This window comes from Chiroxiphia lanceolata, chromosome Z (genome assembly GCF_009829145.1).
Source record: "Chiroxiphia lanceolata isolate bChiLan1 chromosome Z, bChiLan1.pri, whole genome shotgun sequence".
Lineage (NCBI taxonomy): Eukaryota > Metazoa > Chordata > Aves > Passeriformes > Pipridae > Chiroxiphia > Chiroxiphia lanceolata.
This window is the reverse complement of record NC_045671.1, coordinates 10676756-10693407: the sequence shown is the minus strand read 5'-3', so window position 1 is coordinate 10693407 and position 16652 is coordinate 10676756. Positions and strand designations below refer to the sequence as shown.

The following is a 16652-nucleotide window of genomic DNA, read 5'->3' as shown; positions in this document are numbered from 1 at the left end:
CAGGCAGGGGTCACATATCCAGTGCCAACTTCCTCACAGGGTTATCCCGTGCACGGGCATCTTTCTAGGTGAGGAGATGGGAGCAGGACAGCCGTGCCTGTGCCGTGCTGCTGAGCTCTTCAGGCTGGTGCCTTGCTTCAGAGCCCATCAGCAACCCCTGGTGCTGATGCTGCAACCCCTCCTTCCCCAAATGCCCCAGCCCTGCGGCGCACCGACCCCTGAGCCCTCGGGGTGGCTCAAGTGCTTTTCTTATGCAGCTTAAGCAGGCTGGAGCAACCCCAAAAAACGATGAAAGTGCAAACGGGATCCTTTTACTCCCCGGCCCCAGTTGCGGGGGACTCGCTTGGCAAGGGGGGCAGGGAGCCGAGCAGGAAGGTACACGAATTACACACACATCAGTGTCAGATGCGTGCGATAAGGACACCCCCCGCCCGCCCGCGGAGGTGTGCGGGGCGGGGGGGCCGCCGGAGAGAGGGGGCGGGCGGGAGGGAGCGCCCGGTCCGGCTCCTCCCTGCGCACAAACCCGGCCGCGCCGCGCTGGGTGTGCGGAGACGCCGTCGCCGCTCCCGCGCTACTTAAGCGGGGAGGGCGCAGCCCGGCAGCCCCGCGGGGGGATCCGGCGAGGGGCGAGCAATCACAGTAATAGTCGTCTGTCTCTAAGAGAACGAGAAAAGCACAGCCGAGATGCTCCGTCCGTGACCCGCAGGCGGGGAAAGGGGTGGGGGGGCCAGGTTGTGAGTCCGCCAAACACCTGAGAAATAAAGCACGACCGAACAATTTTCGAGGCGGGCGGGGGAAGTGGGGGGCGAAAAGTTTGCCGGAGCTCGGGCGTCTCTGGGGGGGGCGGGCGCGATGCCGCCCTGGCTGCTCGGCAGCCTCTGCTGCGTCCTGGCCGCGCGGGCGGCGCTGGGCGGCGGCTCCGCGGGCGCGGAGGAGGAGGAGGAGGAGAAGCTGATCCGGGTGCTGGTGCTGCTGCCGCAGGACGACGCCTACCTCTTCTCGCTGGGGCGGGTGCGCCCGGCCATCGAGTACGCGGTGCGGAGCCTGCGGGAGAGCGGCGCGGGTCTGCCGCCCGGCTACGCCTTCCAGCTCACCTACGAGGACTCGGCGTGCGGCAACCGCGCCCTGTTCAGCCTGGTGGACATGGTGGCCCTGCAGCGCCGCCGCCCCGACCTGCTGCTGGGGCCCGTGTGCGAGTACGCGGCGGCGCCGGTGGCGCGGCTGGCGGCGCACTGGGACGTGCCGATGCTGTCGGCGGGCGCGCTGGCCGCGGGCTTCGGCGCCAAGGCCGGCGAGTACTCGCACCTCACCCGCGTGGCCCCCGCCTACGCCAAGATGGGCGAGATGCTGCTGGCCCTCTTCCGCCACCACCAGTGGAACCGGGCCACGCTGCTCTACAGCGACAGCAACCCCGAGCGCAGCTGCTACTTCGCCATGGAGGGCGTCCATGTGGTCTTCCAGGAGGAAGCCTTCCACATGGCCGTGCACAGCTTCGACGAGACCAGCCGCCACCTCGACCTCGACGACGTCGTCCGCGCTCTCCAGACCGGCGAGAGGGGTGAGTGAGTGTCGGCGAAACGCCCGGCTTGGCTCCTCGGTTAAGGCTGGGGCAGTGGGAACCCCCGGGGAGGAAGGACCTGCGAGATGGGGGGAGTCATGGTCCGTCCGCCCCTCTGGGGAAACTCGCTGCGGTGCTGTGGCGGCATCCCCCGGGTCGGGCATCCCCCGGGTCGGGCATCCCCCGGGTCGGGCATCCCCCGGTCGGGCATCCCCCCGCAGATGACAACTAGCAGCCCGGAGTGAGAGCTCTGCCCGCAGAGGTTCATTAGAGCTTTGCCTCCCAACGGCGGAGAGGGCGGCTTGCCCTCGGGGACCGCGATAGGAGAGTTTTGTGGCATAGTAGGAAATCTGCTTTCTGCTGACGGTCCGGTTTACTCAAAATTGCCCAAATCTGCAGGGTTGCAAATGTGTTGCTTATTCTCTGACATTTCTGCAATGACTCTATAAGTTCAAAGACTAAGCAAAGATGTTTTCTTCTCACCCCACTGCGTCATGTAGCGGGAGCTATTTTCACACTCCTGCCATCGGACGCCCCTTCGAGTACCTTATAAATAACAAATGCGTTTAGGTGAGGGGGTCGTTTCAGGGGATGGTTGCGTGGGAATCGCTTGAGCGCGTGCTGTGTTATTGCCACCAACTGTTAGCAAAACAGCGTGGAGATAAATGGCTTGTAAAACGTCTTGGACAGTCACCCCTGGGCTGGATGAAGTGACTTTGCATCATGAAACAGTAAAACAAAGTGCTTCGAAACGTGCAGGTTTGTATTTTAGATGTATTTTAAAGTGAGATCTTGCCAAGCAATGTGTGGGTATATGGGCTTATGAGAAAGATGTTTTGTGTTAGAGGGTTTTACCAGACACAGGCTTCCCCAGTAAGTTATTGCAAAAGAAAAGATGTATTCTGGGAGTGGACCACATGATAAATTTAAAGTACTTCAATATCTTCCAAAAGAGCCATAGATGTGCAAAGCCCTTTGTATAATTGTTACATTTGTTTTAGAGTGTTAAAATAGCATCAGAATTGGACAGATAAAGATCATGCGATGTGTGGTTGGCAGAACTGGTGTTCTGGTGCTGTAGGCTGTGGATGGAGCAGCTTTGCACTGCTAATGTTGTGCTGCTGGGAAATCCTTAACGTGCAGGAGTGTGTGTGAGATAACTGAGGTCTAACAGCATACGGCTATTTAATTCTCTACTCGTTATTCTATTCAGTAGGTGCTTAAAATAGAGCTTTCCTTGTAAGTATGATTCAGGGAAATACAATGAATGGAGAGAAAGAAGTGTGTCAGTGCTGAAGAAATTGCTGTATGGAGAAAGATGCTTGTCATGTGTCTGTGTGTGTAGCTTTCCTGATGCTGAGAGGAGCATAGCAGTATACTTAGAGCAGGAAAAGACAAGTGCTTACTCCAACCCCACTCTTCAGACCATGCTGACAGTCAGGAAAGAGAAGCTTGCCTTCGGTGTGATCTTAAATGCTTTGCTGAGGTGAGACCTTTGGTCTTGCACCGTTCTGGAACTTGCAAATGACCGAACAGGAGTATTTCCCCCCCTTGTGCCCTGTGGGGTCACTCCCTTCATCTCACCTCTTCATTTGTCATCTGGCTCATGCCACTACCGCAAAATGCAGCAAGCGGGGCCCTCCAGCTTCCACCTGTGCCTTTCTGACTTTAAAGACTGACTGCAGGACTCACTTGGCACATTCCTTTGGGACCTTTCAGGTTACCACAATATTTTAAGTTGTGCATCGTGTGGGTGCACTGTGTGCTTTAGCTGACCAGATGAGGTCTTCGTGTCTCCTGGGGACTCCTTGGAACTCCCTGTTGTGGCCAACAGGGCATTGTCCAAAGCGCTTTATAGAAATGTTTTTGTTTGATTGGTTCCCAGTTTTGACAGCTCCTGTGTCACAGCTACTGTGACACTGTGTTGGGCTCTGACTCTGCACCATGTCATGTTTCCAGAGATTGCTGCTGGCTAGAGTCCCACTCGAATGGTCAGGCTTCCTTGACCTGCCTGAGTGGGAGTGGGCTTTCAAGTAGATACCTACTTGAAACTCTCCCAGAGCCGAGAAGGAAACTACCCCACCAGCTGTCCTGTGGGGCCCGAGACAGGGGCTGACCCTATGGATTAGGCTGCTGCTGGCTGGGGGTTTGCACTGAGCTCTCAGCGGTCTGGGAGGAAGAGGCATACTCAGCCATGCACCCCTCTTTACTGGGGACTGCCTGTTCAGTCCCTGGAGCCACTTGAAAAAACTGAAGTCTTAGAGCCACAACAAAATCATGAAAAATATGATAATGAAAGTTAGGCACTTGTCTTCAATTAATTTCATTAGTAGTTCAAGCTCCCTTACAGGCTCATTTAGGTGCACTGCAGACTTGATGCTGTAGGCTCAGGTCACAAATGCAGGACTGTGCTTAAATGCATAAGCATGTAGTCCATGGGATATGTGTAGCAAAGGGAATGCTTACTCCTTTAGCTGGAACTAAACTCTAAAAATTTGCAGGACGAGTCAATAATCCTAGTCAATAAATTCAGCATGCTAGTATTAGAATTACTGTGGTCTGTGTGTATTATGCTGGAGGGAGAACATTTTGTGTATGTTTGCACTTACGTGTTTGTATGTACAGAATAGTATGGTACAGATGCAGATTAAATACATAATTTGTGTTTTTTGAAGATCTTGAGAGGCATGTCTGCAGTTTATTTGCTTCAAAATCTTGAAATATGTAATCTTTGCTCTCCTGCTGGCTTAAAACCCCCATCCAAATAGTTAATATTACTTCCCTTGCATTCCTTTAGAGGCTTACAAAATATGATTTAATGTATTTTAAAGTAGTTCCCCACACACACTCTTTCTTTTATTCTTTTTGGTCAAAGTCTTTTACTGGTGTTGTGGGAATCTCTTTGATTCCATCTACAGATTACAATTTTATGATAGATGTGAATTACAAAGGCAAAGTCAAGGGAGAATTGAGAGGGCAGCAACGAAACGTTTCAAAAGAAAATCTCTCACCTATACTGAAATTAGGAACAGTGAGACAAATTCGTTCCTGATGTGCATCTGGAAAAGATTTGGTCCAAATTTTATTGTAAGAATTTTTTTCTTCCTCTTTTCCTTCATGCTAATATACTTCACAATAGTCATGAAATATGTCTTGCTCTGTTGCTCTGGAAATTATTATATTACTTTGCTATAATCAGTAGGACAGAGCTACGCATGGTATAACTCTCCTGAAGCACGGGGATGTACTGAACGTGACTCACTCTGGCGGCACATCTGGAGGTTATGCCTGAGATGGCATCCAACCAGAAAAGCAATGGGAGAAGATTCATTGTGTGCGAAAAGATTTGGCCCGTTTGGCCTTTTCTTTTCTTATAATAGAAAACACTTCTACCCAGAAGAGCTGAATGTGGTTTTGATTCATTTTTATTGTTGGGTTGAAAATATTTGCGTACATTATTGTAGCTTTTGAGTCCTGCCATGCATGACGGCGTTCTTGGAAACGTGTGTGCAGTTGGTTTCGAATCATCGTCCTAGCTGGATCTCTTATGACTGTTGTAGGATACGTCCCCAATGTACACACTGATGAAACACTTTTCTGCTCCCTGTGATGTCAGTAGCTTCTTACCTGTAGTCTTGTGAACCTGCGTAGAAGTTTATAGTACAACATGCTCTGTGTGGGAGTTGTCTCCCTATTGCTGAAGACCTCACCTGAGTTTCTGCTTTCTCTTTGCCCAAGGAAGGGATAGCAAGGAGAGTAGTCCCCCTGCCCAGCACGTCTGGGGAGAGACCTGTCAACCACAGTCGTCACAGTGTGGATCAGGGTGCCCACACAGAGCACACTTGTGGGCTTGTAGGTCCCCTTGCAGCAACAGGGCCTCTGCTTAGCTCTTGGTCAGTGATAAATGAAGCTCTGTGGTGTTTAGTCTTGTACCCACCTTTAATCTTGATGCTCAGAAAGTGGCACTTAATTTTCCTATTTCTTAAGATTAAGCATCTCATCAAAGGTTGTTGCCTAGACTTATTGTTTGGTCTCTGGAGAGAAAGTCACATTCTGGAACGATTCATACCACTGGCCCTGCTGCGCAGGTGCACAGATGCTGCTCTTCCTTAAGTGCAGAGAAGCAACAAATTCTATATCTAAATATTAGATAGCTGAGGTGAAGGCCGTTGAATCTATGCCAGACTGTTCAGTGGAATGGAAATTGAAATGGTAATGCCATGGTATCACCTTAATTCTCCATCTTCAGATTGCTTTATGTTCACTAAGAAGTAACAACAGAGGCTTCTGGTTGCAGTCTACTCTACAAATATATGCAGCTAAAGAAATTTGGAGCCAGAACTTATCACATCTTGCACAGGTACAAAACTAGATCACATAGAGGCTCTATTTAATTATCTTCTTCAGAGGAGACAAGGGAGGAGGAAGCCTCTCTGTGTTTGCTACCTGTCTTTTCAGCTGTTTGGGAAATCATCTTTGTTTGCTATCTGTGTTGTCGTGTTTGTTGCAACACTGGGAGGACAGCTAAGGTCACTGTCTCTGGCAGTATTCATGCTTAACAGGCTGTTCCCTGAAGTTCTTGAACTGTTTCTTATCTGTGTTTCTCATTTTCTTCCACCAGTTGTAATCATGTGTGCCAGTGGTGACACTATCAGGAACATCATGTTGGCTGCTCATCGGCAAGGAATGACCAACGGGGACTACGCTTTCTTCAACATTGAACTCTTCAACAGCTCATCATATGGTAGTGTTTTTCTTGCCCAGGTGTATTGCAAAGTCTTTGTAAGCTTGGTAGTATTTCTAGATTTGTTAGCCTCAAAATACGCAGCACTGAGTCCCAGAAAACACCACTGTCTCTCCCTATTGTTGTGTTATCTTCTGCTTGGACTTTGACATTGCAGGAAGTAAAACAAACCTTGTGGCTGTAGTTGATACTGGGTGGGTCACAGCATAGCACAGGGGTTACTTTTTTTACTACTTTTCATGGAATCAGCACTAGGCAGAGACATTGGTTATGGTGTGGGTACCCCACTCAGCAGTGTGCTCAGGTCTAGGTGACTTGCACTATCCCCACACTTGTGACTGCCAAATCTTGGGGCAGGAGTATTCCTGGCTGCCTGGTGACCTGTGGTCTAAGCAAATGGCTGGAAGGAGGCACTAATGACAGCCAGTGCTGTGGGCAACTGCAGGCCTTGAGTCTCCAGAAATCATCTCTGTGCTGGAGCGTCCACACATCTAATTTATTTCAGATTTTTTCAGAAACAGTATCTGCAAAAATATTCAGCTGTGCTGTGTTGAAGGGAAAGCACTAGATGGGACACAGGCAGTCCAGATTTATTAAAGTGGATAAAAGTAACTGACTCCACCACTAAGTGAAAAGGATCATATTTGTCAAACTAAACCATGATTTCAAAATGTGAATTAAATACATTTTCTTTTTAAAATACACCTAATATGTCTGTATGCCATAGTATCAAATGTAACTGCATGTTACTTCAGTGCATGGCAGGGACTAAACCTGCTCTTAGGTGCTGCAGCTGTCTCAAATTCCAAGTAATATTGGAGCAACATGTTTGCTGAGTTCAAACATTAGATGGCTGAAGCTGGGGTAAGTTAGTGTCTTGAAATTAGGTCTTATTAAAGTGTCAACATGGCTTTTGAAGAGAGAAGCTTCTTTTGCTTTCTTTAGAAAAAATATTTAAAAAATAATTTCCCCCCTGCAGATTGCTTTAATTAATCCACTACAATAACAAATTATTTCAAATTAAAAACGAAGTGGGAGTTGAGAAGAAGTGAAAACTTCAGATTTTTTCTTTCTTTAAGCCGCAAAGGCTGATCAACAAGAACAAATAATTTCAAAAAAGGATAATATTTTTTTAATTAATCAGTTAATCATAAATTAAGAGGTTTTGCATAAACTTTTTGTTACCCATCTACCACCACTGAGATTATTTCACTGTAACCAGTGCTGTTTGACAGGATGTATAATGAAGGTATGTAACTCTTAGAATTCAGAGATCTAGGTACGTACAGAAGTACAGATACTGCTACATGTCTAGGTTAGCTAAAGAGTGCCAAGTTTTGCCAGGTAATAAGGAAATTGCTCAAATAACTAAAAGATAAAGTTGCAGAGGAAGATCATAGCCAGGGGTTCAAATCAAGGTTTGCTTGTTCAGTTGAGTGACTTTGGTGTGACTTTATCCCTGGGGACGTAAACAAAGCTATTTGGCATTGCAGCTTTATTCAGGACCAGAGCAAAAAGCTGAAGTTCTACCCATATCAGGAGTCACAAAATCCTGGAGTTTTGGCCCTTGTGTTAGACTGTGGGAGTTTTGTGGACTTGACTTTACTAGAAACCACTGATCAAATAACTCTTCTGACTGCCAGCATTGACTCGCGGTAGAAATGCATCAGAAGTGATTCACCTGGCCATAGGCGCAAGTCTGTGTGTGAGCTGGGCTGTCTTTGGAGAGAAGTAGGTACCTCTGGACAGCAATTCACCTCATCCTTAGATATCCACCGTGGCTCAGACGGATCCCTTACAACTGATGGTTTCCTTGCCTTGGCTGAAATGGGCTCAGAGTGACTACCTGGGAAGTAGTAATGTGGAGATTACAGCTGATGTGGGGTGAGTGTCCCCAGTGATGCAGCCCCAGGTAGATGGCACTTTGCCCAGCCAGGTACAGGGCAATGCTGGAATTCTGACATGCAGCCTCTGTGGGGGACAGTGGTAGGAGCAGTTCCGATTTGCCCCACAGTTTGTGGGAGCCTCAGCACCACCCTCCTTTGCATCACAGGTACTCCTGTCTTCTTGTAGCTTTTCTAAGGGATTAATGAAAACTCACTGTCTTCTGATGTAGTGTAGTTGGAATGTGGCGTTTCCTGACATTTCTTTTAAACCAATTTTTCTGTTTGTGGATATGTTTCCCAGGAAATGACTGTGCATCAGAAGTTGACTTCTATGCAGATGGTAACTGCATATGAAAAGAAAGCATAAGAGAAGTCTAGAGAAATTCCCCCAAAGCTCATTGTTCCCAGTGCCCAGAGATAGTAGATTTTTGTACTTTATAAAATCTAAGAGTGGGAGTGATTGGGCAATTGGCACTGCCCTGATGTTCAGATGATTTTATTGCAGCTTGTTGTTGCACTCTGTTCTGAATATTTTTAATTTTTCAGAAGAACAGGCATATTAAATGCCAAGGCTGCAATAATTGTACGCAATTGAACTGTAACGAGATGACCCCCCACAAAGTAATCCATGAAGGAATTTAAATATGTAAATTATTCTAGGAACGCTGTTATGCAAGTGTACTGTCCCCACTCTCAGTGTCAGGATTTTTATAACGAAACATGTATGGTGTCCAGGACAGAAACTTACACTACCTTCTATATTTGCATCTATAATCTTACACTTTTTAGCCATCCCATCTCCATTTGTAAATGCAAAGCCCTCCTTTCTGTAGTCTCTGCTCTACTTGAATGTTGCACCTCTAAAATGCTGGTACCCAGCTGGGCCAGAAGCTTTTCGAGACTCCTGCAGGGCTTGTACTTCTCTTTTGGGGAATGCAGCAAGATGTGCTAGCTTACAATTGCTGTAAGTGCATTTCTTTGTCTTGGAAAGCAGTAAGGAGGACAGGTGCAGGCACTGAAGGGAAGAGTGGCAAAACCAGACAGTGGGATGTTAGTTGCTCTCCTGTGTTTCCATTGGGTCTGATGAATAGAGTTTTGGTGTAAGTTATTTTGGCTGGTTAAATTTTGTGGGGGGAAAAAGTCCCTAAATGGAGGCATATGTATCTAGAGCTTCTTCCTAATAAAGTGAAATCTCTTTAAAAAAAAAAAAAAGAAAAGGAAAGAAATAGCCAAGTTCATGATATGTCCTGAGTAGTGCTGGGCTGTGATAAATAAGGCTTTCCTGGTGTGGAAAAGAGAAGGAAAGGAGCTTAGGTACTCCTGTGTTTCCTGTCTTGTGCTGGGAATGACAGGAGCTGCCCTGGAACCAAAAGCTGCAGGAGAAAAGACTTCCAGAAAAATGCAGGTTCTTTACTCGTTCCCATGTGCTTTCTGAGGAAGTGAGCAATTCTCCAGTTAATTCTCAGCAGCAGTGCCAGGGTGCTGAGAGGACAAAATGCAAGTTCTGTTCACCTGCTTCAGGGTCTATGACTTTGCTCTTGCAGTCATGTGATGCAGCTGGTAGTGCTGTGTGAGGAGCACCATGGTTTTGATGCCTGGATTCCATCTTCCTTAACATCTCCACTCCCAAATCACTTGCTTCTCTTGGTCCAAATGACGCTATGGTCCTAAACCCAAGGAAAACCTCTCTCATTCCAGGTTCCCTTGTGCTTCCAGATCACCCTTGGGAGTTTAGCATTAGTCTTTGCCTTGGCTCATTTAGCCATAATGGGGATTATTGCTGCTGTTCGAACAATAAATTGTCTAGCTTTTAATTATTTGTAAACATTTAAAGGCACACTGCTTAGGGCTACCACTGTTCCCTCTAGCCTTTTTTAGTTATCATTTACATTTGAGTTATCATTTATATTTTAGCTATAATTATTATTCACCTGCTCCAGAACAATGTGAACCTTTCCACTGACATCCTGAAGCTTTGGATCAGGGTCTCAGGGCCTGCTGTGGCCAGTCTCTGTTCTGCAGAAGGACTCCTCTGCTAATAAACAACTAGTCAGCTATCCTGCTTTTTAAAAATGTGGTTTCTTTACTGGTGGTCTGAGTTAAATTGTTCCCTTGCTGTGACACAAAACACGTGTAAATACAGTGTAGGCGCAGGATTCCATTTTGTTTCCAAATGTTCCTTTTCCTCTAAAAGCTGGGCTGGTATGGCAGCCACAGCACACATGGTTTTTTTCTTGACTGCACTGGGAGAGCTGCACCGTGTACCTCCCATTCAGGGTGATGCTCATCATATTGACTTTACTGGTGCCTTTCTGACTGTCCAGGAATGTCGCTGGTGGAGTGTTCTGTAAGAAAGTCTTGGTGCTTGAACCCTCCCTCCCTTCTTCTAACTTAAATATCTCTGCGTTTGAGATCCAGCTTGTGTGTTTTGTTCCAAGATGTCTTCTCACACTCAGGCTTCACCCCACCCTTTGAAAATAATCAAATACAGCAAGGGAATAGTTGACCTTCAGTTTGCATGTTTACTTCCCACCAGCTATTCCTCACTGCCTGGTTTTCTTTGCATCTGGAGAAGGTTCAGTTTTCTCTTGTATTCTGCTGTCTCCCCAAGGTGCACGAAAGGGGATTTTTGGGTGGGAAAAGGAAGGCAATCCTATAATGGTACCTAGTTTGGAGCAGGAAATATGCTTGTTTTCCCCTTTAGGAAATGGTTCTTGGAGAAGAGGAGACAAACATGACCTTGAAGCCAAGAAAGCATACTCGTACCTCCAGACTGTCACTCTGCTGAGGACCGTGAAGCCTGAGTTTGAGAAGTTTTCCCTGGAGGTGAAAAGTTCTGTTCAGAAGCAAGGTCTTCATGAGGATGACTATGTAAGTACTTGACGAGATCATGGCATCTTCAAAAACTTGCTCCTAATTAAAGCAAAAACATCAGTGAGATCTTCCCAAGACAGAGTCACCTGGGTTCAGTTGCAAAATCCTCCTGTTGCATATATAATTTTTTTTTTTTTTTTTGGTGGATAACATAAATAGCAAGAACACACTCTAGGTGCACTAGATCTGTACACCACTATCCATGACTAGTTGGCCTGTGCTCATTCCTTAGTTCATTAGCAGGAAGGCTGGGGAAAGGCAGGTTGCCTAGTCTCTCACTTTACCACCAGTTACTTGTCTTCTTCTAACAGGCAAAGAACTATAGTCTTCTTTTTTATTTTCTCAGTATAATTATTTTTTTTTAGACTCAAATCTCAGAAAGGTACACTCTCAGTATGGCATCTGACGAAGTTATTCTTGGTGTGAGTGAGAAAAGGGTCTTATTTTCCAACAAAGCATATTTAGGTAGTTGCTGTTTTTCATTTTGAACTGTCTAAAGTATCAGTAAAGTCCTTCCAAGTTGTTTTAAGCCTTGGGGTATGCCCCTGTTGTCCAGAGATGGACATGGGAAAGTTTTTTTAATCTCTCAAAATGTAGGAGGAAAATGCCTTTGAAAATTGCTTTTGAGGTACTTCTAAGCTAGTTCGTTAGGCATTTTCATAGAAAAATCATCTGTGAAGGCAAAAATGTATAGCACATACCTATAAGGATTCCTTCATGCTGATACAAGTGCTTCCCAGACAGTCAGCCTTCTCTGTGGTGCAGAGTAAACTTTCCAAATATAAAGAAAAGAAGCTTGAAGAGAGTTTGGTCAGCCTTTAGCTGTAGGAAATGAGAGCAAGGAATTAATGCCTGAAACTCGTAAATCAACCCAAACCCTTCATTTTCCAGCTCCCACTTAGGCACGTACGTCACATCTTTGCTTCAAACATTGTGTCCCTCACAGGTGGAGGCATCATCTTCAGTTGCATTATGTTGTGTTAAAGAACCTTTCCTGCAGTTTATTGTATAACTTAGGCTGTCTTTACAAAATTTGTGCTTCTTAGAAATAGAATATATTTTATTTAAATATTAAAATGCTAAACTTGAATCACGTCAGTTTGTATTTTTCCTGTGATACTTTCAAAGTCTAGTCATAGTCTTTTGAAGGCATTTTTTTTTTCTTGGGTTAGTGGAGAAACCCCAGCTAGCAATTTCAAGGTGCTGCTCTCTGAAGAACCTGCTAAATGAGTTCGGAAGAAGGCATGGAACTGTAATTTGTGCTGTTCTTCCCTTTGCTCTCTATGTGCCCTTTTGCAGGTGTTGCTTAGCAAGCAATGTACCTTGAACATGTGCTATGTGCCCTTGGTGATGATTGGTGAAAAATGTGATTTTGAATATTAAAGATCCATTCACCTGCAGTTTTGTGACTTTTTTAGTCTGGGCAGTGTGCATCTCCCCAGATCAGAAAAGCCTTATACTACTGAGAGCTCAGGATGCTGCCTGTGGGTAGCTTGGTGCCAGGCGTGGGGATGCTTTGCTGTTCTGTAGGATAGGGACCCTCTGCAAACACTGTACAGTGTTGATTTGTGCTGAACAGATACAGAATACTCTGTTACGGTCAAGCAGACGTGGATCTGTCAGAGAGCAAATTCCCCTGTGCCAGCATGGGGGAGATTTTGTAGGCTGATGTGCTTGTTGGGGAAATGCAACTGCACACCCACTACCAGAAATCCTCTTTTCTGATTCCTCACTCCGTGGTCTGTCCTGGAAATGCTTCTGGCTGTCTGAGAGCAGCTGTGGGGAATATCTCCCTACCATCTCATCCTTGAGCACCTTCTGCCTGGCTCTGAGGGCTTCCTCTCTCTATGTCCCATTTCCACCTGTGATCCAGAGTTTTTCATCTTGTTCCAAGCACTCCTTCACACAAAAGCATCAGCTTTTGCTAGGATTGGGCAGTGGCATGGGCCCCCTCCTGCTGCTGCTGCCTCTCCTGCTCCTCTTCCTCTTCTTCCTTTCCCACCTGGCTTTCTGCACTCTTCCCAGTCTGTTCTTGCTGGGACAGAGGGAGGATCTTGTGATCTCTGTACACGTACCACAGCTTCCTGCCATCTGAAACATCAATCCTTGATTCATAGGAAGCCTCAATAGTGGAGGCTGTAGGGATCTGGACTCTCAGTGGAGGAGCTACAGATCATGGCTATGGGGGAATGAGGTTTAATTTGAAATGCAGAGCGTCCTGGATGCTTACCTTACATAGCTCTTAGCAGACCCTTCTCTACCTGCTTTCTCACAGCACTGTAACAATGGTAAAATAAAATGTCTTTATGAGAGTTAGTCTTGGGTTGAGCATCTCAAAAGAACATTAGCTGTGTTTCTCCATTAACAGCATGTGAATTTTAACTTTCTGGTTTGCTTTTCATAATTTGTGGTGAATTATACATTTCCCCGGTTTGAACAGTGGGAAAGAGATGCTTCATATTCCCTTAACTGATTGTCCTGCTGCCCTGTTCAGAGAAGAAACGTTTTGGAGCAGCTTTCAGAATTAAAAAAAAAAATCCATTCTGAAAATTAATTGGGGGGAAAAAAAAAGCCAGACTGAAGGCCAATTCCTTCCTCTCTGAAAGATTTGTGGATAGTGGGCACCCATTAACAGTGCTTCATTGGCAACATGGTAAGAAAGTGCTTTGGGTGTGCACTAAGCAAGGCTGTGTCCTCCAAGAGAAGACTTGGAGGGAGAACTCCTTGAGCTGAGTGGGTGGAAAGTGACAGTGATGGATTTTTCTGTGCTGGATTCTGCTCCTGAAAACAAAAACTATGCGGAAAGATAGTCAGTAGTTCAGTCCATCTCAAGTCCTATCTACGGGTGTTGAAATATAGTCCTCATTCTTTTCTGCAAGCTTTGTCCCAAGAGGATGAACTTAGAGAGGTTTGGATTTGAAGCATTCAATGTTTCTGCTTTTCTGTGTGGATTTTTTCAGTGTCATGGGAAAGTGGGGCCCCAGGTCTGTGGTCTAAATTATCTCACAGTGACCCTAAGTCAAACAAAAGTCATTAGTGCTGCCATTTTGTCCTGGCTGCTTGCCAGTACTAATCCTAATGGCATTATTATCTAACAAAAAAGAATATCATAAAAATGGAAAATAAGCAGATGACAGAAGGAAAGATAAGGGAGACAGAAAGGGCAGAGTTCTAAAGCAGCAGCTGTCCCATTGCCAGATGCAGAACACATACGGCCCTTGGAGAAGTAACAGGTCAAAGAGTGCTGGCCATCTCCATCTCCAGCTGTGAAATCACACAGAAAAGAGAAAAAAGAGAAAAATGTGTTCGGGGTATGGCTTTCCCAGGTCAGAAGTTACTGTGGTTTCTGCATGGGTGTTATCCTGTGGAAATAGAGAAGGTGGAGGAACTTGTGCCTTATGAATGAGCAGGAAAGTGTGGAAAAAGAAATTTCTTTGACTCTTCCAGGAATCTCTCTTCTGAGGGGAAAAAGCTTCTTTAAGCACCTTTTAACTAGACAGCATCGAAAATAAGAGAGGTTCTGAGAAAGCATCTCAGAAGTATTTGGGTAGGTTGTAGTTGCACAGGAGAGGGCTAAAAATGATGGCGTTCCCTCTCTGTGATGTCCCATTGCAACATCCCATTGCAAACAGCTGTCTGAGACCGCTAGCAAATACTATTAGTTTGGTTGTTCACAACTCTCTGAGTACTGTCATGTTAATGCAACCCAAAGAACTGTGGGCTGAAGCGTTAAGTCTGCTCAGCCATTGTTTCAGCATTCAGCAGTGTCATTATGTTTTTTCAAGAAGCATCCTGTAGTTTTGTGGAAAGCCTGACCTTTTTATTTTGTGCTTACCTGGAGAATGAATTCACTGATAAAATATCAAAAAAAAAAAAGGAGGAATTTTTTCAAAAATCTGTTCAAATTTGGGATTCATTAAGGACATTAGAACACTTTAATGCTTTTATGCTAATGACAGCAGTTTTATAGTGTTAATACATTAACAAGACATTAACAGCAGTGTGTTCTGGTCTCTATAAACCAACTGAGATCCTTGGTTTAATTGCAAAATACAGGACAAGCTCTTCTTGCAGACCTGTAGCCTAGTTGAGCCAGACAGCAGTGGGAATTGCATGCAGTTACTTGAAGGAAGAATTTGAAACTGTCTCTAAATTGGTATGTGAATAGCTCCCAACACATACTGTAGTTAAAAATGTTTATGAATAAACAGTGTTTCAGTTAAAGTATATGCATAAGCCATTTTTATTAAATAATGCCGAACACTTAATGAATTGGCGGTAGGCTGCAGTTTGGAAGCTCTTAATGCACCTTCTGTTCCTTACTCAGGCCTAGGATTCAATAAATGCTTTTTTTATGTCCAACCCAGTATTCTGAGCTGGGATGATTTTACAGCCCAGGATATTTGCTCTTCTGAGGTTACAGACCACCCATGGCTTGTTTTTTCTTGTCCTTTAAAAACTGAAAATGTAACTAATCAAACAAATATTTCTACTGTGTTAACTACACGACAGCATTGTTCATGAGGTAGAGGCCTGGGTTTTATCCTACCCACAGCCTTTTTCACCCTGAAAATGAGCATCAGGAAGAGCAGACTGGAGCCTGATTTGCCAGTTCAGTTATCTCAGTGAAAGAACGAGCTACATAGATTAATTAGATCAGCAAAATGCTGCTACCTATTGGAAAGGGCAACTTTGTTTTATTTAACATTTTCAGCCCTCTGAAATGAGAAATGGTGCACTTAGGAGCAACTGTTCTAGCTCCAGCAGTTAACTACAAAAGCTACATGGGAGGTAGCTCATAGTTTATCATCTCATCCATAACATCTGTGCCAGACTTTTCTCTGTGTGTATTCCTTACGTCAGCCTTTTAATTAGGATTGCACACCAGCTAAGATAAGGTTGGGATAAGCGAGCAATTCAGTTGTGTCACTGAGATGCTGAAAATGTATCTTATTCAGTGGTGTCTGTCCCACTTCTCTTTTTTCAGGCACAGGCAGGCAAGATTAATGTCAAGCTTTTGTGTCTTCTGCCTACATCAGGATGGGAGAGAATTTTGAGGAGATTTAAGAAAAAAAAAGGGGAAAAAACCCCCTCGAACCCTGGCAGGGAATAATTTGTTCAAATGAATGGGTCTATTCAACTGCTGGAGTGCTTTGCTAATTGTGTTTGAAAGAATAAAAGCAAACCACAAGCTGCTTTCAGCAGCCGGAAAAAATGAGTTCACATGCCAGCTTATTAACAAGATGAATTCTATTAGGAAAACATAGTTAGGATTTTCACGACCAGCCCTTCACCCCTTGGAATTAATGAGAGTTTCTTCAATTTCTCTAAGAGCAGCATTGAACTGTAGACTGCTAAATTTGGTGCATACAACAGACACTTCTCTTTTTTCCTGCAGTTAATGCTTTCTCAGTGAAAGACTAGTGTCATCCACATCAGGGTCTCAGGCAAAACTGCAGTGTAATAGTATGTTATTTGCCATTAGCAGATGCCATAAAAGACAGTAAAAGAAAGAAATTGTTCTTCTTTCTTCCAGTGGATTTGTTTAGTTTTTTTAGCCTATCTAAGCATATTTTTGAGGCTGTCTTAA

The 16652-nt window shown here is 45.1% G+C and overlaps 1 protein-coding gene across 1 annotated transcript in view; it reads left to right on the top strand.

Annotated features, from left to right (window-relative positions):
* Positions 1-852: 852 nt before the first annotated feature.
* Positions 853-16652, top strand: part of NPR3 (natriuretic peptide receptor 3) — a 40660-nt gene continuing 24860 nt past the window's right edge. Inside the window, exons 1-3 of the mRNA XM_032676230.1 lie at positions 853-1558; positions 6180-6302; positions 10893-11059. Of these exons, the coding sequence (XP_032532121.1) occupies positions 853-1558; positions 6180-6302; positions 10893-11059 (996 nt within the window). The remainder of the gene's footprint in view (positions 1559-6179; positions 6303-10892; positions 11060-16652) is intronic.